The sequence below is a fragment of the Mirounga leonina genome, unplaced genomic scaffold (assembly GCF_011800145.1).
Source record: "Mirounga leonina isolate KUSES-001 unplaced genomic scaffold, KU_Mleo_1.0 Mir_125, whole genome shotgun sequence".
Taxonomy (NCBI): Eukaryota; Metazoa; Chordata; class Mammalia; order Carnivora; family Phocidae; genus Mirounga; species Mirounga leonina.
In genome coordinates this window covers 70,379,409-70,402,518 of record NW_023270305.1, presented here as the reverse complement: position 1 = coordinate 70,402,518, position 23,110 = coordinate 70,379,409, and the positions used below count along the sequence as shown (strand labels likewise).

The window sequence follows — 23,110 nt, the reverse complement described above, 5'->3', positions numbered from 1 at the left end:
GAATTCTAAAGGTTGGGAATTATTTTTAACACTTTGATAATATCTTTCCACTGTCTTATTATTTATGCTGAGGAGTCAGCTGTCAGTTTATTTTTTATAGATCAATATCTTATACTTTATAATATATTCATATCATAGGTTTCATAGTTACATGTACAAAAGGCAAGGAGTTACAGAGAATCTAATCAGAAGCTACATAATCCAACTACATTCAGTATAGTTAAAATATTGTTCCTGTTTTCTGTTTCGTCAGTTGATGAGAAAATTATAAGTTTTGTCCCAGGTGTGAACACTCACTAGAAATTGAGTCCTGAGCACAGTTCAGCACATACCTGTTTTTCTGTATCTCTAAACTGAAGTTCCATAGTGTTCCAAGCCAAATCAGCCAAAAAGAAATTAATGCATTTCTGTTTGGGTTTCACTGCTGATGAAGAAGAAATTCCCCAGTGTTTCAAAACCAGTACTCATTATCTGTGTTCCTATACTGCTTAAATGAACTTTCCTTTCAAACAGGTATATTTTAGTAGCAGAAGTTATTCTGTTTGGGTTTCTATGTCAGACAACAATAGTAAAAAGCTAGAGTATTTTCAGAACATTTTCTAGAAGTAGATTTAAAAAAAAAAATCTGTGTATCTGCATCTGTTTATCAAACATCTCTAGGCCCAAGAAGAATTTTCCATATAGTTGAATGATTGATAGAGCTATCTGTTAATAAAAAGTTAGTTTGGGTCTTTGTGTCCAGTGATTCCAAGACTGTTTCAGTTTGAGTCTGGGTATTTGAGACTAAAAAGATTTCAGTATTAAAATCTATTGTAGACATGATATTCTCTGTTGAAAATCCAAAAGAATCAACAAAAAATCTAGAACTAATAAGCAGTTACTACAAGGTTGCAGGATATGTTGTTAATATACAAAATCAATTGCTTTTTTTTTATACTAGCAATGAAGAAGTAGAATTTAAAATTGAAAACACAGTACAATTTATATTAGTACCCCCCAAAATGAAATACTTAAATATAAATCTAACAAATTATATAAGATCTATATGAGAAAAAGTACAAAACTGGTGAAAGAAATCAAAGAGGAACTAAATAAACTGAAAAATATTCTAGGGGTGCCTGGGTTAGCTCAGTTGGTTAAGCATCCTACTCTTGATTTTGGCATGGGTCATGATCTCAGGGTCATGAGATCAGGCCCTGAATTGGGCTCTGTGCTCAACAGGAAGTCTGCTTGAGGATTCTCTCTCCCTCTCCCTCTGCCCCTCTCCCCTCTCTCAAATAAATAAATCTTTTTAAAAAAGAAAGACTCAGTGATGACAGATGACATTGTCAGCCAATCCCCATGCAGGAGTGAGGACATATCCTGCAAATCCCGTGGCATTCTTTGATGTCAGCACTGGCGGCCAGGAAGTTGGCCACATGAAGATGGAGCTCTTTGTGGATGTTGTGCCTAAGACGGCCAAGAATTTTAGACAGTTCTTCACTGGAGAATTCAGAAAAGGTGGGGTTCTGATACGATACAAAGGGAGCACCTTCCACAGGGTCATAAAGGATTTCATGATTCAGGGTGGGGATTTTGTTAATGGAGATGGTACTGGAGTTGCCAGAATTTACCGGGGGCCATTTGCAGATGAAAATTTTAAACTGAGACACTCAGTTCCAGGCCTGCTTTCCATGGCAAACAGTGGTCCCAGTACAAATGGCTGCCAGTTCTTCATCACCTGCTCTAAATGTGATTGGCTGGATGGAAAGCACGTAGTGTTTGGAAAAATCATTGATGGACTTATAGTGATGCGAAAGATTGAGAATGTTCCCACAGGCTTCAACAATAAGCCCAAGCTACCTGTGGTGATCTCACAGTGTGGGGAGGTGTAGTCCAGAGCAAGACTGATCAAACCTTCACCTCTCTGCCATTGTAGGCCTTCCCTTGCTCTGGGTGGCGCTCTTGAGTAAGATAATCCGGATTGGCCCCTGTGTTTGCTTCCCTGCCTGCTGCGGCCCTTTTTGATCAAGAGACCTTGGAAATGTCACAGATTCAGAACCCAAGATTTTCTGTTTAAGTTTTCAACTGTAAATAAAGTTTTGTTTTGGTAAAAAAGAAAAAGAAAAAAAATATTCTATGTTCATGGATAGGAAAACATAATATTTTCAGATGTCCATTCTTCTCAACTTGATCTATAGATTCAGTAAGTTCTAGTCAAAATCACAGCAAGTTATTTGTGGATATCAATGAACAGATTTTAAAGTTTATATGGGGAGGCAAAAGAATAGGCAACAGAATATTGAAGAAAAACTAAGTTGGAGCACTGACAGTACTTGACTTAAGACTCACTGTAAAGCTACAGTAATCAAGACAGTGTGGTGTTGGTAAAAGAATAGACAAATAGCAATGGCACAGAATAGAAAGCCCAGAAATAGACCCACATAAATATAGTCAACTGATCTTTGACAAAGGAGCAAAGGCAATAAAGTAGAGCAGAGACAGTCTTTTCCACAAATGGTACTGAAACAACTAGATATCCACATGCCAAAAAAAAAATTGCAACACAGATATCACACCTTCAAATTAACTCAAAATGGATCATATTCCTAAATGTAAAATGCAAAACTGTAAAACCTCTAGAAGATAACAGGAGAAAACCTAGATGACCTTCAGTATGTTGATGACTTTTTAGGTATAACAGCAAAGGCACAATCCACACAAGAAATAGTTGATTAACTGTACTTCATTAAAAATAAAGACTTCTGCTCTGCAAAGGACAATGTCAAGAATATGAGAAGCCAAGCCACAGACTGGGAGAAAATATTTGCAAAAGACACAGCTGATAAAGAACTGTTCTCTAAAACATACAAAGAACTCTAAAAACTCAACAATAAGAAAACAAACAACCCAATTAAAAAATGGCCCAAAGACCTTAGCAGACTTCCACAAAGAAGATATACAGATGGCAAATAAGCATATGAAAAGATGTGCTACATCATAGGTCATCAGGGAAATGCAAATTAAAACAACAGTGAGATACCATTACATACCTATTAGAATGGACAAAATCTGAATCACTGACGACAAATGCTGGTGAGGATGTGGGCCAACAGGAACTCTTATTCATTGCTGGTGGGAATTCAAAATGGTACAGCCACTTTTATTAGACAGTTTGGCAGTTTCTACAAAGCCAAACACACTCTTACCATATAGCGCTCTGTTGTATTTACTCAAAGTAGTTGAAATCTTATGTGCACACAAAAACCTGCACACGATGTTTATAGCAGCTTTAATCATAATTGCCCAAGCTTGGAAGCAAGCAAAAATCTCTTCTAGGACTCTGGGCATTTGAGAGAAAAAAAAGTAGGTTGTTTAGAGTTCTAAATATATCTTAGAGTTGTAAGAGTCTTTTTTGACATCAGTGTTAAGAGTCTGCAAAAGAAGCTACCAGCTTTATTTCTAAAGTTTCTATTGCTTAAATGTCTGTTTTAGGTGTGGTTTATTGGTCAGTGATTTAAAGGTCTGATTTGAGAACTGATTATGTGTGTAGTTTTCTATTTTGTTTTTTTAATAGATCCCTGTGTTGTGCAGGGGAATATGGCTATTTTGGAAAGCATATGGCTGCAATGCAATTTAACAGCATAAGAATAGCCACAGTGTGCACTGGAAGGTTTTGCACAATCCTGTGTCTTTCAGGACTCATCATTGTCATTTGAATTGATAGGCTTGTTACATTTATGCTTCTGATTTTAGCATGCATTTTTTAAAGTCTGCACCCAATGTGGGGCTTGAACCCACAACCTTGATGAGATCAAGAGTTGCATGCTCCACTGACCAAGCCAGTCAGGCACCCCTTAGTATGCATTTTTAAATGCTGCTTTACAAGAAAAAAAGCTAAGAAAATAATTTGTCAACGCATATGAAAAGATTCTTCATTTAGACTACAGTGGAATTTCACTATATTTTCAAAAAATTTTCTTATTATACTCACAAATGTGGTTTTCCCAGGATGAGGCTTATCCATTGCACTCCAGATGTAGGAAAGTCGACCGCATAATTTGTGGTAGTGGGCGACACTGTGTTCGTGCTTTCCCCTGGTTTTTCGTTGTTGAAGATTTCAGTTATTTATGCTTTTGATAGTGTTTTTTCTATTTTTTTTCACGGTAGATTCTCTTGGTGTGTATATACTGGAGGGGGTTTTGTTTTTATTATTTAGGTTGTGGTGGGGTATTTGTGATAACCTGGTTTAGGAGCTTTCTGTGGGTGTTGTGTCAAGAGTACTTTATGTTTGGGATGCCTGGGTGGCTCAGTTGGTTAAGCATCTGCCTTCAGCTCAGGTCATGATTTCAGGGTCCTGGGATCGAGTCCCACATCCAGCTCCTTGCTCGGCAGCGAGCCTGCTGCTCCCCCTGCGTGTGCACTCTTTCTCTGACAAATAAATAAATAAAATCTTAAAAAAAAAAAGTAAATGGCTATTGCTCATATAATACTTTTCAGCCAGAAAATGGTGATTTGGAGGGCTGTATTAAATATTAATATTAATATTATTAAATATTAAATATTTAATTTAATAAGGGAAGGGAGATTAAGTGTAATTGAAAAATATTAAAGATTAAGTGTAAGTGAAAAAAAATCACGATTCAATTTTGAATTTATAGTATGGTAACTTTAAAATATATATTGTGAAAAAATACTGAATGTGAACACCAAAATGCTAATAGTAGCTTTTTATCGAGAACTTTTTACCCTTTATTCTCCAAACTTCCTTTAATGTACTTTTATAAAGAAAATATTGAAAAGAAAAAATGTATATTACAGTCCTTACCAGTTTTTAGATTTAAATACACTAAAAAGTTGATAAAGCATAAAAATTTCAGAATTAGTTTTATTATTAAAATGTTTACAGACTTTTATATGAAAATACAGAAAAAGATCTTTCTGATACTCAGCGACATCTTGCTAAGAAAAAGTATGAGCTACAGCTTACTCAGGAGAAAATTATGTGCTTGGATGAAAAAATTGGTGAGTTTTTTCCCCCTGATAAATAAATATATATATTTTAAAGTCTGGTAGAAAAACATGTTTTCTTCTCTTCAGTTATAACATAGATAAACTTGGAAATAGGCCCATAAATTAAAAGTTTATCAGTCAAGAATCATGGAAAAATGTGTTTTTTCTTTGATAGTAAAATTTTTTACTTATATTTAGGACCATAAATACTTAGATATGGCTTCATATTTTTCAGTGAAGAAATAGCTAAACAAAGCAATGACACTTTGTAAATTTGTCACGATCCCGTATAAATTTACAACTGTTCGTACTACATTGTGGCTTGTCCATAGTGTTGTGATGAAACATGGTACATGTCTGTATATTATTTTGATGGAAAGTGTACATATATTTGTATGCTATCACTTGGGTTCATAGAGAAAATTGTTTTTATAAAGTGTCCTATTTATGTTTCTTACCAGTGATCTCTATGAAAATGTGGTCATAACTTAATCTTCTTATAACTGTAAAGTAAAATTTTGTTCAGGACTATTAAAAAGCCCATTTTAAAATGGGGAATATTTTTTAACATTTTCTGTTTTGTAGTTAAAAAATGTCTGGCATAAACAATTAGGCGAGTAGAAGTGCTTTTTATTAAGATAGGAAATATTACAAGAGAACTATAGAAAGGGAATATTAAAGAACTCATTTTTGGATATTTTAAGTCTAAATAAAAATCTAAGGTAAGCAATTAAATAGATAAGTTTTTATCTCAGAAGAGAAATCTAAGCTAAAGATAAACATCTGGGACACATCAGCATATAAATGATATTTTAAAACCATGAAATTGCCTAGGGAAAATATAGAGAATGAGAAGAGGATCCTGGACTCAGTAAGAAGAAGCCAAAGAAGTAGGAAGAAAACCCAGAAGTGAGTGTTATTTTGGGAGGCAAGAGAGCAAAATATTTTAAAAAGGAGGGGATGATCAATTGTCAGATATCTTTGAGAAGCAAAATAAGATGAGGATGAAAAATATTGATTGGATTTGGCACATTGGAGGCTTTGGTAAAATTGACCAAAAAAAGTGTGAATGGAGTGTTGGATGTGGAAGATGGGTTGTAGGTTGAGAAATGATTAGGAGGTGAGGAGGTAGGGACAGGAGAGAATAGAAGTCTCTTAAGCTTAGCAATTAACAGAAGCAGAAAAATGGTATGGTAGCTTGAGTGGGATGTAAGGTTGAGGTGGTTTTTTTTAAAGCTAGGAGACCCTAGAGGTGTTTTAGAGTTTTAAAATGTATTTATTATACGCCAGTGGGAATGAACTCAAATATCAGAATACCAAAACATGTGGTTTGCCTTAAAGACAGTACTCTCTGGAAAAGGGACATGATGTATTTTCAAGTACTGTATAGATCATCCTCTTGGCATATGGTTTTACCTCTCTTAACACTGCTCTGGATGACTGTTGGCAAGGATTTACCTAGAGGTCTGGTGTAACAGAGCTTCCCTCGTAGAGCTCTATCAAAGTTTCTCAAACTTTGGTGTGTGTCAGAATCACTTGGAGAGCTACTAAACATCACTGGAGCTAGGCTCCTTGAAGTAAGATATGGCCAAGGCTTTTTGTATCTTTACTAATTCCTCAAGTGGTTCTCAAACTTTGTCATGCATTAGAATCACATGGGTGGGGTGCTTGTGAAAACATAAATTGCTCTGCCCACTCAGAATTTCTGATTCAGAATTTCTGGTGTGGGACCTCAGATTTTATATTTCTGACAAGTTCCCAGATGATGCTGATGGTGCTGGATGAAAAACCAGAATTTGAAAACCACTGTTCTATACCAGTCAGTCAGGCCTTCAACACTGACATTGGCTTGTCAGTGTTACCACAAATCAAATCAGACTTTTTGGGATTTTCTTTCCTGCTAGGAATTTTTATAACCCTACTTTAGAAAAATCAGAATATCAGGAGACATTTGATTCTGAAGATGACCTAATTAAATATTATATTAAGATCTTTTAGTTACCAACTTATATGCAATGGTGATTCTAGGCTAGAGGGTGGGGAAATTAGAGGGAGAGAGGTCACAGTTTGTTTTAATATTCCACTTATTTTGACCACTCACCCTCTCCACCCCCACCACACATGTAAATCTACTTTGCGAACTTGTGATATAGAGCTTTCCTTTGCTGTTCTAATTTAAATGTGTTAATTGTGCTTTTACATTTATGAGTCAGAATTTCATGATTCATCTCAGTTTTTAATCACTAACAACGAAAGCCATTTTTTATTTGGGATACAGTACTTATTTTTAGTCATTGAACACAATATAGGAGAGTTTACTTTGAAAAGTATTTCAATCTGCTTGAATTGGAAAAAAAATATCTTGCTTAAAACAATACCTTTATGATTACATATTTAGATAATTTTACCAGGCAAAGTATTGCCCAGAGAGAAGAAATCAGCATTCTTGGTGCAACCCTCAACGATCTGGCTAAAGAAAAGGAATGCCTGCAAGCATGTTTGGATAAAAAATCTGAGAATATTGCATCCCTTGGAGAGAGTTTGGCAATGAAAGTATGTTCTTAGAACTGTGGTTTAAAAGAAATGTTTGAACTTGAATCTGAATAAAATAATAGGATTTTCTCAAAATTTTTTTTCTAGAGAGTTAAAACTGTAGAATCTGATTTGGAAATATTTCAAGATAGCCTTGGGAACTATGTGTTCAAGTCTACTAGCTAATATTTTTAAATTGATTTTCTCTCATAAATTTGTGATTAACATTCATGACAATAACTAATTCAAATATCCAAATGTGAAGCATGGTAATAAAGCAGTGAGACTGATTTCTTTTTAAAAGAACACCAGAGCTTATATTTTCAGGCAGCCACCCTAGGAAGCAATATGCCCATTAACACTGCCTTTTGTAATTGTGCTCAAAATTAGGAGCATATTTTTGCATCATCCTCAGCCTTTGAGAATAGATCATATGTAGCTGGTGAATAAAGACGGATGATAATCTCCATCCCACATTTTTTGTTGTTCAAACAATGCTAACACAGGTGTTGCCAAAAAGGCAGGGAAATACTGATACCCTTTTCTATTTCATAAACCAATTCTGAAGACAGTTCCTAAACTGGTTTCCACAAATGATTTAAGCAAAGTCAGCATCATTGGAATAAGGTCTTTTCCCTCTCTAAGGGATCTAATTCATTCATTTATCCATCCATCATCCATGCATTCAACAAACATTTATTGACATGTACCAGGTATAATGTGAGAAACTGAAGATGAGTGGGTATGCCTTCCATAAGGCTACAGTATAATTTGGAGAAAGATAAATTAAGATGCGATCATGATGCAATGTGCTAAGTGCCATAGCAATATGTACATAATGTGCAAATGGAGTTGGGCAGAAACATACCTAATTCAGCCCTGGGGTTGGATTAGGGGAGGAGAAAGATCTAAAGAGCCTTCCAGGAAGTGATGGTGCCTGGACTGCCCTGTGATGACTAGGAATAGCGAGGACAAGATAGGACAAAGAGGAGAGTCAGAGAAAGGTTGATCCAGACAGGTAAAGCAGCTTCTATGAAAGCCCAGTGGCTTTTATAAGAGAATTTGAAGAGAGGTCAGTATGGGAGCAGGGCTGGGGGCAAAAGATGAGATGGGATGGTTAAACAACAAATCATAGAAATACATGTAATATTTAGACTCTATCATCATGAATATAGAGGATCATTGAAATAATGTAAATGATGTGTCACAATTAGATCTTTATGTTGAAACAAATATTCTGGCACTTGTTAGTCTGTGTAAAGGACAGACTATAGGGAAATGAGAATAGTGACAAGGATACCAGCTACAAGTAAAATGATAAGAATTTTATTAGGATAATGGTAGTATCTGTAAGAGAAATATATCTTTTAAGGAAGATTGACAAGATGTGCTTTCTGACTTAGGAACTACATGAATAGTTCCTATGCATGAACTAGGAAACAAATAAAACAGGCTTAGGACGATTATTGACATGTCTTTGGAACACACAGTTGAAATATTCATAGGCTCTTGGATTTTTAAGTTTGGAGAGAAAGTTGAAGTGAAGTTAATAGATTTGGGAATCATGAGCACAACTGAAATCTTGCTATCCAAGTTCATGAGATAGTAAATTTTGGTTTATTTGTTGAAAAGGCTGACTCATTATAATTATGCCTTAATATTTTTGGTATTTTTCTGGGTTTTGGGGAGAATGGAGTTTTACTTCTGGTTTTATTCAGAACACTTTTTGAAAGTTTGATACAATTTTCTTTAAAAACACTAACTCTTAGAAACAAATTATTTAGAAATTTCTGAATCATTTTCCTCTGCTGTTTCTAATATTTCATGTTTCTTCAATTCTGCTAACTTGCCAACATTATTTTTTTCTTCACAAGGAATATTGAGTTGCAAGTCCATTTCAAAATCAAGAACTTCATATAAGATCATGAATGTAAAAAAAAAAGATCATGAATGTAAACACATCCATCCTCGGAAGGGAAAATAACTTTTTAAAACAGTGTTAGACATTCAAAAGAGGAGATATTCTCTACAATGATATTTCAGAGCTGAATTTATAAATACCCTTCAGTAAAAAGCAGTAATTTTACAGTCTAATCTGGTGATTACATAAACAGATTACTATGGAAAAAGCCTACATTATAGTGTATAAGGGGAAATTTTTTCTGGTAATCGTAGTTTTAAAACATGTTTTACTAGTTGCTACCAATTAAAGTTAGAAAACTTGATAGCAAGTTCACATACTTTTGAATAATAAGGGACAGAACTATTTGTATAACATTTTAGTTTGTTTCTTTTTTCTAAGTAGATTTACGACCAGCCTTTTCACATTGAATTTTTTAATAATTAACTTGAGTCTGTGTCTCTGGATAAGCATATTGAGGTTGTACAAGGAATATTAAATTGATAATAATGGCATAGATTTCAACAGTTTGGGAAATGATGGTATTAGGGTCATATTAACAGAAAAATAGGGTAAGAGGATATATTATTAGATTTTACCCAGTAATTTTATTGTCCGGATGCTTTACAATGTTCTCAGAGAATCTTATTTTCAATATAAATTTCTTCTGATAAAGGAAGTCCTATATAGACTTACAAACCATATTTAAAGTTTAACCAAGTAATGGCTTTCAGAAACACTAGAAGTTCAGTTAGTTTTTTAGAATTTATGTAGAAATGTATTAAGTTATATTTCAAAACCTTGTGTAAATATTCCATTTTAAGCAGTATTTTCTCTTTATTGGCTTGTGCTTCTTAAAGGGGTTTAACTGCTTTGCTAATATGTATTTTAACTATACTCTGATATCCATTACTGCCAGATGTGGACTCTGCACCATTTTACCAGAAAGCAGAATGGGAAACTGGAGCTAAAAATAGCTCAAGAGAAGCACATGAATAAAGGAAGATCACACACACACACACACCCCTAACTGTCTCTAAAGAACAGGAACAGAACTGGTTGGGAAGTAGGGGTTTTGCTTTTCAGCTTGCTACTTGGTAGCAAGGATTTGAAAATTCAAAGGGCAAGTGAAAATTCAAAGGGCAAATGAAATGTAGTTCTTTAGTGAAAGAATAATTTTCCTACTTTTTTTTTAGGTCTAATGTAGCCCTAAGTATCTGTGTATAGTTATCTGTAACTAGTTCAGGATCAATGAGAGTTTTAAAAGGAGGAGGTATAGGGATGGTATTGATGGCATTAAGATAGTCACACCTTGAGCCTTAACTGATTTCATTAATTCTCCCTTACCACAGCTTTGAAAAGGAAGAATGTCAGTAGTTTTTTATATCTTTGCTCTAGGCCTAATGCTTATCTCTTTATTAGCTCAGACCTAAAATTAATAGTATACTTTTATAAGTAATTCAGTTGGAATAGCTTTTTGAAGATGATGTTGATGACTAATATAAATAACTTACTTGATCAAAGTTATTATTGCTCAGAACTTAAATTAGTGTTACATGATTCACTTTCCTGGGTTTTACAACATGGAGAAGTGAGGAGGTGAATCAATTCTGTTCCCAGAATACTACACTTCAATGCCAAACCACTGGTTTGCCAACAAAAACAGGGTGCTTATGGGGTCTTTCTGTTGCTGGGCAACTACACAAAACATTTTAACAAAGTATTTACTATATTGATCTCATATCAATGCACATAAGTGTAGTCTTTAATAAGCATAATCTTGTTTTTATCCAGTACAAATACACTGACATATATGCTTTAGTTTTTAAACTGTAGAAAAGAAGAAGAGAATGTAAATGTTTAAAACCAAATGGGAATCAAAAAGGGAGGATTTCTTTTTGTTCATTTAGTTTTAAGAGAAATTGTTTAAAATAATTTTTTATTTAATACATTATTTTTCAAGGAAAAGACCATTTCAGGCATGAAGAATATCATTGCTGAGATGGAACAGGCATCAAGGTAAACCAATCACTCAACAAAATTTGAGCACTTACTGGGGGCAAAGTACTATGTTAGGTATAAAGATAGTAGGAGACAAGGGGCTTAGTGTTACATATGAGGTGATAACTTTCTAATATTGAAAGGAGGCATAAGTCTGTCTAGGGAAGTAAAAGAAAATATGGTGTTAGCCAAGTAAAGGTAAAAAGAATAGTAAACCACAGATCATGTTCAAGAGCCTCTTGAGTGGCAAGTAGGTGAGTGTGTTAGAACCCAAAATGTAAGAGAAGTGGTGGAAGGAAGGGCTAACTAGGCAGAGGCCTGTGGTGTAGACAAATGAGTCTTGATTTTATCTTTTGGACAATAAGAAATCATTTTTAAAAAATTGGGGAGATTTTTGTGTTAGAAAGATTACCCAGGCCAAAGAGATGATGATAGATTAGGGCAGATGAGTTGAGAGACAGAGGAGTGAGGTGCTTGTGAGGGGAAGAATCTAGGAGAATGCTAGGTTTTTGGCTGGGGATGAATACTGGACATTATAAAAGTATGTGGAAACACCTGATTTTCCTCTGAATTTGAAGAGCCTTTGAGACTTTCTTGTAAATATGTCTAGTAATCAGTTAAATATGAGTTTGGAGTATTAAGGAAGAGGCTGAGGTAGAGATAAGATTTCAGACTCTTCTGAAGATGGGGCTGGGAGCCATGCTATGAATAGGATTTTCTGAGAGAAGGGGTAGAGTGAGAAGAATCAAGAGAGGCTGAGAGTTAAGCCCTGAGAACCATTAATTTTTAAGAGGACAGAGGACAGAGAATGAGGAACCTGCAAAGAAGACTAAGCTATAGCAGCTAGAGGTAAGATGAAGGCTTTCTTATACTTGAACATCAGAAGTTTTGAAATACTTAGCAAATCATTGACTATTATGTATATTTAGCATCCCTTTTTATAGTGAAATGTGGGCAACACAAACTCCAATGAACTGTATTTAAATTTTAAATGTGTTTAAAATGTCAAATGTTCTCATGCTAAACTGTCCATCTTCTGTCTTATGAGAATTTGTTACTGTTTTTGGTAAAATGTCTCTTTTTATGTACTATCTGATTTGTGGAATAGACAGTCTACCGAAGCCCTAATTATGTGTGAACAAGACATTTCCAGAATGCGTCGGCAATTGGATGAAACAAATGATGAGCTGGCTCAGATTGCCAGGGAAAGAGATATCTTGGCTCATGAGAATGACAATCTCCAAGAACAGTTTTCTAAAGCTAAACAAGAAAACCAGGTATACTTTTACCTAGGATCTTTTTTTCCTCCAAGAAAATTTTTTGTTTTATTCTGAGACACAGTCCTCATTTCATTTTGTAGAAGAGCTCAGGCTTTGGTATCAGCCATTTTTTTTAACCTTTATTACACAGAATATGTCACATAATTTCTAAATGAGATTCTCAGACATAAAATATTAAAGGAGAGAGAGAGTGGTGATATAATAGATTTATATTAAACCTTAGGAAGTACTTTCTTACTTGAGAATAAATATTTGAACAAATCAACAAAGGAAGATAAAAGCCTTCAGAAACTTTTGAGAGAGGGGTAGATTTATTTGATGGACTATTATTCTGTTTAAGTATGAGTGTATGGACTATGCCACATATTTTGTTCCTCTCTAGCATGTGATTCTTTGGGAAATTTTCTTTTATAATTACTCCCTCTTTAAGCCAATATATTTCAGTGTATCCACTCTTTTTATTTCCAATATCATTATTTTAATTTGAACATTAAAAACTTTTTGGAAGCTTTCTTACCCCCCTTAAAATGACTTAGTCTAAATGATTCCTCCCACTTGCTGTCACTCTCAGTGTGTTTAGTTTGCATCATGAAAGTCTGTAGTTTTAATTTACATAAACAGATATAAAGCTGCAATGCTTTGTTAATTATAAAAAATTGCGGAGATGTTAAAATACTGTGGTCAAAAGTTAATGAGGGGCACCTGGGTGCCTCAGTCAGTTAAGCGTCCGACTGACTTGATTTTGGCTCAGGTCATGATCTCACAGTGGTGAGATTGAGCCCAGGTGAGATTGAGCACACATCGGGCTCCGCACTCAGCAGGGAGTCTGCTTGAGATTCGCTTTCTCCCTCTCCTTCTGCCCCTCCCCCTGCTCACACTCTCTCTCTCTGAAAATAAATAAATAATTTTTTTTTAAAAAAGTTAATGAATAATGGGATCTTGGGACAGAAATGAAGTAATTTTACATAAAATATGGACTTTAGTTAGTAATATATCAATATTATTTCATTAATGGTGATAAAGGTACCATACTGATATAAGACACCAAGTGTAGGGTAGATGGGGACTCTCTGTACTATTTTCACAACTTTTCTGTAAATCTAGAACTATTCTAAAAGGTTTTTTTTAAAAAGTTAATGTATAGCAATAAAAACAAAGGTATGAATTTATAGGATCTACTTTTGTGTACTTAGAGCAAATAGGCTAAAGGTAAATGTAACTTAATGTTTATGAAAAACTAGATTAAATACTTTCCTTTTTACCACCCAGAATAGCTACTGTTAACATGGTTTTTTTACTGATTTTCCATGTATTTTAAATACTTCTTGTACTTTTTTTTTTTAAGATTTTATTTATTTTTTGACAGACAGCAAGAGAGGGAACACAAGCAGTGGGGTAGGAGAGGGAGAAGCGGACTCCATGCTGAGCAGGGAGCCTGATGCAGGGCTCGATCCCAGGACCCAGGATCATGACCTGAGCTGAAGGCAGATGCTTAATGACTGAGCTACCCAGGCGCCCCTGTACTTTTTTTTTAAAAAGATTTTATTTATTTGCCAGAGAGAGAGAGCACAAGCAGAGGGAGTGGCAGGCAGAGGGAAAGGGAGAAGGAGACTCCCCACTGAGCAGGAGCCTGATGTAGGGCTCAATCCCAGGACCCTGGGATCATGACCTGAGCCAAAGGCAGACGCTTAACCGACTGAGCCACCCAAGCACCCCTACTTTTTGTTCTTTTATTTACATGAACTTTTTAATGTAACTGGGATAAAAAACATGCCATTTTAAATCATCCTTTTTTCTACATGATAAGTCAGTAGAGTGGAGTATTTAAGACTCATGAGTTTGAATCTCCTGCCTGTCTGTGTGATCAGACCATTTAACTTCCCTGAATCTCAGTTTATATATGTAAAAAAGGAGAGCAAATGAGAATATGCCTAGAAAGCACTCATCAGAGTGTCCAGCATAATCACTGGATAAATATCTTATAGCTATTATTAGCTTACTGTGACATCATAAGCACTCCCCTGCTTTGTTAAAACTTCATAAACATTTTTTATAATCAGAAAAAATTGTTGTTATAACAATTTACATTTGTTCAATAGTAGTTTTTTCCTTTGAGTTATAGGCTCAAGAAGATGGATCCCTCTGTGGACCACAAGTTTAGAATCCATTTCGTAGAAAATTTGGAAAGCAGAAGCCTTTAAAAAATATCCTCAATACCACAATTTTTAACAAATTGGGATGAAGTATTTTTAGTGTTTTATCCTTACTTTTTCACAAAATATAGATGAACATTTTCCTCTGTTACTAAAAATTATTCTAAATATTTCTCATAGATACATAATGTTGTATGTGGTTATACCACTATGTAGATACTATTATTTACTGCATCATTCACTTAATGTGAATAAATATTGTCACCATAACAAATAATGCCTTAGTGAACATTCTTTATGTTAAATTTTACTAGATTTAGTGTCAAATCAAATCAAAGCTTATGAGGTTTGTTTTATAAATTTAAAAAAAACCTTTCTAAGTGGACATTTTCAAAGGTAGTGAGTACTTATGTATCTATGTCCCACCTTCAACAAGCAACGTAATATCTTTCCTATTTTTTTGAGCATTTAAAAATGTTTCTTGAAATAGATTATAGATAGATAGCAGATCATAGATTTGCTTTTTGCAAATTTATGTTTACTCCAAGTTACATGGAAATGCTTATTTCTTGCTGTAACAGAATAACTTTAATTCTTCGCTAATTTGTTAGGCAAAATAGTATTTAATTTTAAAAATTATTTAAATTTAAAATTAATATGTAAAAATTTAACATTTTAAAAAATTAAAAACTTTTTTTGATTACTAGTAAGTTTTAACTTTTTTCAAGTATTATCTACTTGTGCTTCCTTTTTGTGAATTGTCTGCTTGGGTTCTTCGCTCATTTCCTATTTCGATTTTTGTGTTTTTTGTTTTGTTTTTTCCCTAGTGGGATGTTGGGCCTCATGTCTCTCATATCCCACAGCCTCACCCAGATTTATTCACATGGTAATAGTTGCAGTATTTCCAAAAGCAGCAAACAGAAAGTCCCAATAAATAAATAATTTTCAAGCCTATATTTGTATTATATTGTTTATTGTTCCATTAGCCAAACAAATTGTGAAGGCAAATTTAGATAGAGGTGTGGTTAATGGACTTTGACTCACTGGAAGGAGTTGCAAGGTCTTAAGGCAAAGAGTATGATATTAAGAGGCATGAGGATTTTGGGTTTTGGGGTTTTTATGAGTTTTGTATATTAGGTATATTAACTTTTATTTATCATTATTACAAACATTTAAAATTTATGGTGGTTTTTGACATAGAGCAATTTTTTACTTTTTTGTAGTCAAGTTTAGCTATCTTTTTCTTATAGGCCCTGTCTAAAAAATTGAATGATACGCACAATGAACTTAATGACATAAAGCAGAAGGTCCAAGATACTAATTTGGAGGTTAACAAGCTGAAGAATATATTAAAATCTGAAGTATGTATATAATTTTTTCCTTTTTGCTCATAATGCCTAAGAGATCTTGCTAAAGTTATTGATCATAGGGACAGCTGAATCAAGTCTTTCCTTAATACATAGCATATTCTCGTGTTGACAGTGATGGGTTGACTCTATATTTAGAATGTCACCAATGTCCAGAAAGGTAACTCAAGAATATGTCACTTTTAGTTTGCCACTCAGCCATTCTAGATAAGTATAATCCTGCTAATTGGATGAAGGACAAAGGATAAGAATCACTTATATTTGAAAAATGGTGGTTTTCAGTTTATAAACCTTTGACAAAAGAGGCTCCACCTGATTGTGTAGCAGATCAGAATTGATCACCTTGTTATGGGGCCATCTATTTCTTAGGACCTGAGAGTAGATGGCTCTGCTCTGTACTTCTCTGTTAGTAACCATTTGACCAGACACCTGTACCATACATCAGATAATACCAAATAAATCTGGGTATATGTGTGGCAACCCTGGAATAGACAGCTTGACCAAGGATGTTAGGTAAGCCCATTTGGTAAAATATTATCTAAAATACTGTAGTTGGGAGAGGGAGGCAAGATGGCTGAAGAGTAGGGGACCTCGTTTCATCTGGTCCCTTGAATTTAGCTAGATAACTGTCAGATCATTCTGAACACCTATGAATTCAACCTGAGATGTAAGAAAAGAATTTCTGGAATTCTACAAATAGAAAAGCAACCACTTTTTTTAAGGAAGAGGTGCGGAGAAGTGAATCTGAGGAGATATATGGTACGATAAATGGTCAGGGGGAGGGAGCCTCTATAAACTGGCTACCAGAAAATGATATAGCCCCAGAATGCAAAATTGGAACTTTTAGAAGTCTGCCCCACTGAGAGATGCCCCTGCCTGAAAGGTGCTCAGGTGGGAAAGTGGAGCAGAATCCTAGATGGGATAGTGTGGTCTCAGGATCCCTGGGGTCACAGAATGGGGGTACCTTAGCTGGCAGAGTTCCCAAGCATTGGAGTGGGGAAACTGGCTCTGGTTAGTGAGCCCGGGAGTGGGCTTGCAGCTCGGTTTGCCATAAACCACAAACTGGCAGGATGGGGCAACCACTCTTCATGCAGGGGTCCTGCAAGTGGCAGGCCTGTGGCGACCCTCCCTTCCACAGGAGAATTGGTATGGGTGCACACAGCAGGAGTCTGCAGAGGTTGGTGCACTGAAAAGTGAAGATTGCTTTTCCCTGAGGGTTTAATGAAGAGAGGGGGCCACCATCTTTCAGCTCCAGGGCTGGAGATCAGGGCACTGCCATTTTTATTTTCATCCTCTGAAGTGGCACAGAAAGCTTTCAGGGAACAAAAGCCACATAGAAGAACCCAAAACAGCTTACACTGAGCCCAGCCCCCTGGCAAAGGGTGGTGCAACTCTGCTCAGGCAAAGACACCTGAAAATCAGCACAGCAGGCCCCTCCCCCAGATGACCAGCTATAACATAAGGGGAATATCAAGTTTACCAAGCACACAGAACTGCAGAACTCCAATGCTAGGGGAAAATATATAGAATTTGAGGGTTTTTTCCTCATGATTCTTTTATCTTTCAATTTAAAATTTTTTCCTTTTTTCTTTTTTTCCTTTTCAACTAGTTTCTTATTTTATCAACTCTTTGTTTCTAAGTCTTCTTTAACTTTCATTTTTACATTTATATTTTATAGATATATTCTTCATTTTTGGCTTCCTTTCATTGTATTCAATTTTATTTTTGTATATATATATATAAATTTGCTTTCTTTACAATTTTGGGATTTATTGTCTTCTAACAAACAGGCCAAAATACACCTAGGACAAAGTGAATCACCCTGTTTTATCCACCTGGGATTTTATATTCTCTCCCTCCCGCCCTTTTTTTTTTCTTTTTTGGATTCTGACCTCTTTGGTTATGTCTAGTGTATATTTTGCTTGGGTCATGGTTGATATTTTTTATTTTGTTCTCTTCATCCATTCTTCTCTGGGCAAAATGACTAGGAGGAATTCAAAACAAAGGAAAGAACCAGAGGTAATACTCTCTGCCACATATCTAATCGATATGGATATAAGTAAAATGTCAGAGCTGGAATTCAGGATAACGATTATAAAGTTACTAGCTGGGTTTGAAAAAAGCATAAAAGATACTAGAGAATCTCTTTGTGCAGAAATAAAATCTAATCAAGCCAAAGTGAAAAATACTTTAACTGAGGTGCAGTCTAAATTGGTTGCTCTAACAGCTAAGGTAAATGAGGCAGAAAAGAGAGTCAGTGACATAGAAGACAAGATAATGGAAAGGAAGGAAGCTGAGGAAAAGAGAGAAAAACAGCTAATGGACCATGAGGGAAGACTTTGAAAAATCAGCAATACCATAAAGCGAAACAATATTAGAATTATTGGGGTCCCAGAGGAAGAAGAAAGAGAGAGAGAGATGGACAGAAGGTATATTTATCAAATCATAGCTGAGAACTTCCCTAATTTAGGGAAGGAAACAGGCATTCAAGTCCAAGAGGTAGAGAGAATGCCCCCCAAAATCAATAAAAATAGATCAACACCCCAACATATAATAGTGAAGCTCGCAAATTTCAGAAATAAAGAGAAAATCCTGAAAGTAGCTTGAGGCAAGAGCTCCTTAACCTACAATGGTAGAAACAGTAGACTGGCAGCAGACCTAGCCACAGAGACCTGGCAGGCCAGAAAGGGCTGGCATAATAAATTCAGGGTAATGAGAAAAACATGCAGTCAAGAATACTTTATCCAGCAAGGCTGTCATTCAGAATGGAAGGAGAGATAAAGAGCTTCCAGGATAAACAGAAACTAAAAGAATTTGTGATCACTAAACCAGTCCTGCAAGAAATATTAAAGGGGATCCTGTAAGTGAAGAGGAGAGCCCAAAAGTAACATAGACCAGAAAGAAACAGACAATCTACAGAAACGGGATTTACAGGTAATACAATGGCACTAAATTCATATCTTTCAATAGTTACTCTGAATATAAATGGGCTAAATGCTTGAATCAAAAGACACAGGGTATCAGATTGGATAAAAAAGCAAGACCCATCCATATGCTGTCTATGAGAGACTCATTTTAGACCTAAAGATATCTCCAGATTTAAAGTGAAGGGGTGGAGAACCGTTTATCATGCCAATGGACATCAAAAGAGAGCTGAGCATATCAGACAAATTAGATTTAAAATCAAAGACTGTAGTAAGGGACGAAGAGGAATACTTCATCTTACTTAAAGGGTCTATCCAACAAGAAGATCTAACAATTATAAATATTTATGCTCCTAATTTGGGAGCAGCCAGTCATGTAAACCAATTAATAACCAAATTAAATAAACACATTGATAATAATACAATAATAGTACACCCCACTCACAGCAATGGGCAGATCACCTAAGCAGAAGATCAACAAGGAAACAAGAGCTTTGAATGACACGCTGGACCAGATGGACTTCACAGATATATCCAGAGCATTTCATCCTAAAGCAGCAGAATACACATTCTTCTCAAGTGCACATGGAACATTCTCCAGAATAGATCACATCCTGGATCACAAATCAGGTCTCAACTGGTACCAAAAGATTGGGATTATTCCCTGCCTATTTTCAGACCACAATGCTTTGAAACTGGAACTCAATCACAAGAGGAAATTTGGAAAGACTCAAACACTTGGAGGTTAAAGAGCATCCTACTAAAGAATGAATGGGTCAACCAGGAAATTAAAGAAGAATTTAAAAAATTCATGGAAACAAATGAAAATGAAAATACAACTGTTCAAAACCTTTGGGATACAGCAAAGGTGGTCCTAAGAGGAAGTACATAGCAATACAAGCTTTTCTCAAGAAATTAGAAAAGTCTCAAGTACACAAGTTAACCTTACACCTGACAGAGCTAGCGAAAGTACAGCAAATAAAGCCTAAACCAAGCCGGAGAAGGGTAACAATAAAGATTAGAGCAGAAATCAGTGAAATAGAAACCAAAAGAACAGTAGAACAGATCAATGAAACTAGAAGCTAGTTCTTTGAAAGAATTAATATGATCGATAAACCCCTACCAGACTTATCAAAAACAAAAGAGAAAGGACCCAAATAAATAAAATCATGAATGAAAGAGGAGAGATCATGACCAACACCAAGGAAATACAAACAATTTTAAGAACATATAAACAACTATATGCCAACTAATTAGGCAATCTGGAAGAAATGGACACATTCCTGGAAACATATAAACTACTAAAACTGAAACAGGAAGAAATAGAAAACCTGAACAGACTGCTAAACAGCAAGGAAATTGAAGCAGTAATCAAACATCTCCCAGCAAACAAGAGTCTAGGAATGCAAGGCTTTCCAGGGGAATTCTACCAAACTATTTAAAGAACTGAAACCTAGGGCGCCTGGGTGGCTCAGATGGTTAAGCGTCTGCCTTCGGCTCAGGTCATGATCCCAGGGTCCTGGGATCGAGTCCCGCATCGGGCTTCCCGCTCCTTGGGAGCCTGCTTCTCCCTCTGTTTCTCTCTGTCTCTCATGAATAAATAAATAAAATCTTTAAAAAAAAAAAAAAAGAACTGATACCTATTCTTCTGAAACTGTTTCAAAAAATAGAAATGGAAGGAAAACTTTCATACTCCTTCTATGAGGTCAGCATTACCTTGATCCCAAAACCAAAGACCCCACCAAAAAGGAGAATTACAGACCAATATCCCTGATGAACATGGATGCAAAAATTCTCACCAAGATACTAGCCAATAGGCTCCAACACTACATTAAAAGGATTATTCAGCATGACCAAGTGGGATTTATTCCTGGGCAGCAAGGGTGGTTCAACATTCACAAATCAATCAATGTGAATACATTACATTAATAAAAGAAAGGATAAGAACCATATGGTCCTCTCAGTTGACGCAGAAAAAGCATTTGACAAAATATAGCATGCTTTCTTGATTAAAACTCTTCAGAGTATAGGGATAGAGGGAACATACCTCAATACCATAAAAGCCATATACAAAAAGCCCACAGCAAATATTCTCAATGGGGAAAAACTGAGAGCTTTTCCCCTAAGGTCAGGAACATGACAGGTATGCCCACTCTCACCATTGTTGTTCAACATAGTACTGGAAGTGCTAGCCTCAGCAATCAGACAACAAAAAAATAAAAGGCATTCAGATTTGCAAAGAAGAAGTCAAATTCTCACTCTTTGTAGATGACGTTATGTTTTACGTAGAAACACAAAAGACTCCACCCCAAAATTGCTAGAACTCAAACAGGAATTCAGCAACATGGCAGGATATAAAATCAATACACAGAAATCAGTTGCATTTCTATACACTAACAAGAAAGAAGAAAGAGAAATTAAGGAATCGATCCCATTTACAATTCCACCAAAATCCATAAGATACCTAGGAATAAACCTAACCAAAGAGGTGAAAAATCTGTGCTCTGAAAACTATAAAACACTAATGAAAGAAAAGACAATACAAAGAAATGGAAAGACATTCCATGCTCATGGATTGTAAGAACAAATATTATTAAAATGTCTATACTACCCAAAGCAATCTACACATTTAATGCAATTCCTGTCAAAATAGCACCAGCATTTTTCACAGAGCTAGAACAATCCTAAAATTTATATGGAACCACAAAAGACCCCGAATAGCCAGAGGAACATTGAAAAAGAAAACCAAAGCTGGTTGCATCACAATGCCGGACTTCAAGCTATATTACAAAGCTGTAATCATCAAGACAGTATGATACTGGCACAAAAACAGACACATAGATCAATGGAATAGAATAGAGAGCCCAGAAATGGACCCTCAACTCTATGGTCAACTAATCTTTGACAAAGCAGGCAAGAATATCCAATGGAAAAAGGACAGTCTCTTCAACAAGTGGTGCTGGGGAGATTGGACAGCCACATATAGAAGAATGAAATTGGACCATTTTCTTACACCATACACAAAGATAAACTCAAAATGGATGAAAGACCTAAATATGAGACAGGAATCCATCAAAATCCTAGAGGAGAACATAGGCAGTAACCTCTTTGACATCGGCCACAGCAACTTCTTTCAAGACATGTCTCTAAAGACAAGGGATACAAAAGGAAAAATGAACTTTTAGGACTTCATCAAGATAAAAAGCTTCTGCACAGCAAAGGAAACAGTCAACAAAACAAAGAGGCAACCTACGGAATGGGAGAAGATATTTGCAAATGACACTACAGATAAAGGGCTGGTATCCAAGATCTATAAAGAACTTCTCAAACTCAACACCCAAAAACAAATAATCCAGTCAAGAAATGGGCAGAAGACATGAACAGACACTTCTCCAAAGAAGACCTACAAATGACTAACAGACATATGAAAAAATGCTCCACATCACTTGGCATCAGGGAAATACAAATCAAAACCACAATGAGATACCACCTCACACCAGTCAGAATGGCTAAAATTAACAAGACAGCAACCAACAAGGAGGATGTGGAGAAAGGGGAACCCTCTTACACTGTTGGTGGGAATGCAAGCTGATACACAGCCACTCTGGAAAACATTATGGAGATTCTCAAGAGGTTAAAAATAGAGCTACCCTATGACACAGCAATTACACTACCGGGTATTTACCCCAAAGATACAAATGTAGTGATCTGAAGGGGCACCTGCATCCCAGTGTTCATAGCAGCAGTATCCACAATAGCCAAACTGTGGAAGGAGCCGAGATGTCCATTGACAGATGAATGGATAAAGAAGATGGTGGTATATATGGAATATTGGTATACATGGAATAAATGGAATTCAGAAAGGATGAGTAGTTACCATTTACATTGATGTGGTTGGAAATGGAGGGTATTATGCTGAGCAAAATAAGTCAATCAGAGAAAGACAATTATATGGTTTCAA

General features: G+C 35.6%; 2 protein-coding genes across 5 annotated transcripts in view; both read left to right on the top strand.

Moving 5' to 3' along the window:
* TSGA10 (testis specific 10) overlaps positions 1-23,110 on the top strand; it is a 177,706-nt gene that overhangs the window by 76,034 nt on the left and 78,562 nt on the right. For all 4 annotated transcript variants that reach the window (XM_035001747.1, XM_035001746.1, XM_035001748.1 and 1 more), the window contains 5 exons: positions 4,889-5,004; positions 7,391-7,545; positions 11,388-11,443; positions 12,534-12,702; positions 16,109-16,219. In XM_035001747.1, coding sequence (XP_034857638.1) covers positions 4,889-5,004; positions 7,391-7,545; positions 11,388-11,443; positions 12,534-12,702; positions 16,109-16,219 — 607 coding nt within the window. The remainder of the gene's footprint in view (positions 1-4,888; positions 5,005-7,390; positions 7,546-11,387; positions 11,444-12,533; positions 12,703-16,108; positions 16,220-23,110) is intronic.
* Positions 1,281-2,430, top strand: LOC118008234 (peptidyl-prolyl cis-trans isomerase H-like). Its single transcript, XM_035001759.1, has one exon. It carries the CDS (start codon positions 1,320-1,322, stop codon positions 1,872-1,874), a length of 555 nt encoding a protein of 184 aa, XP_034857650.1. The 5' UTR covers positions 1,281-1,319; the 3' UTR covers positions 1,875-2,430.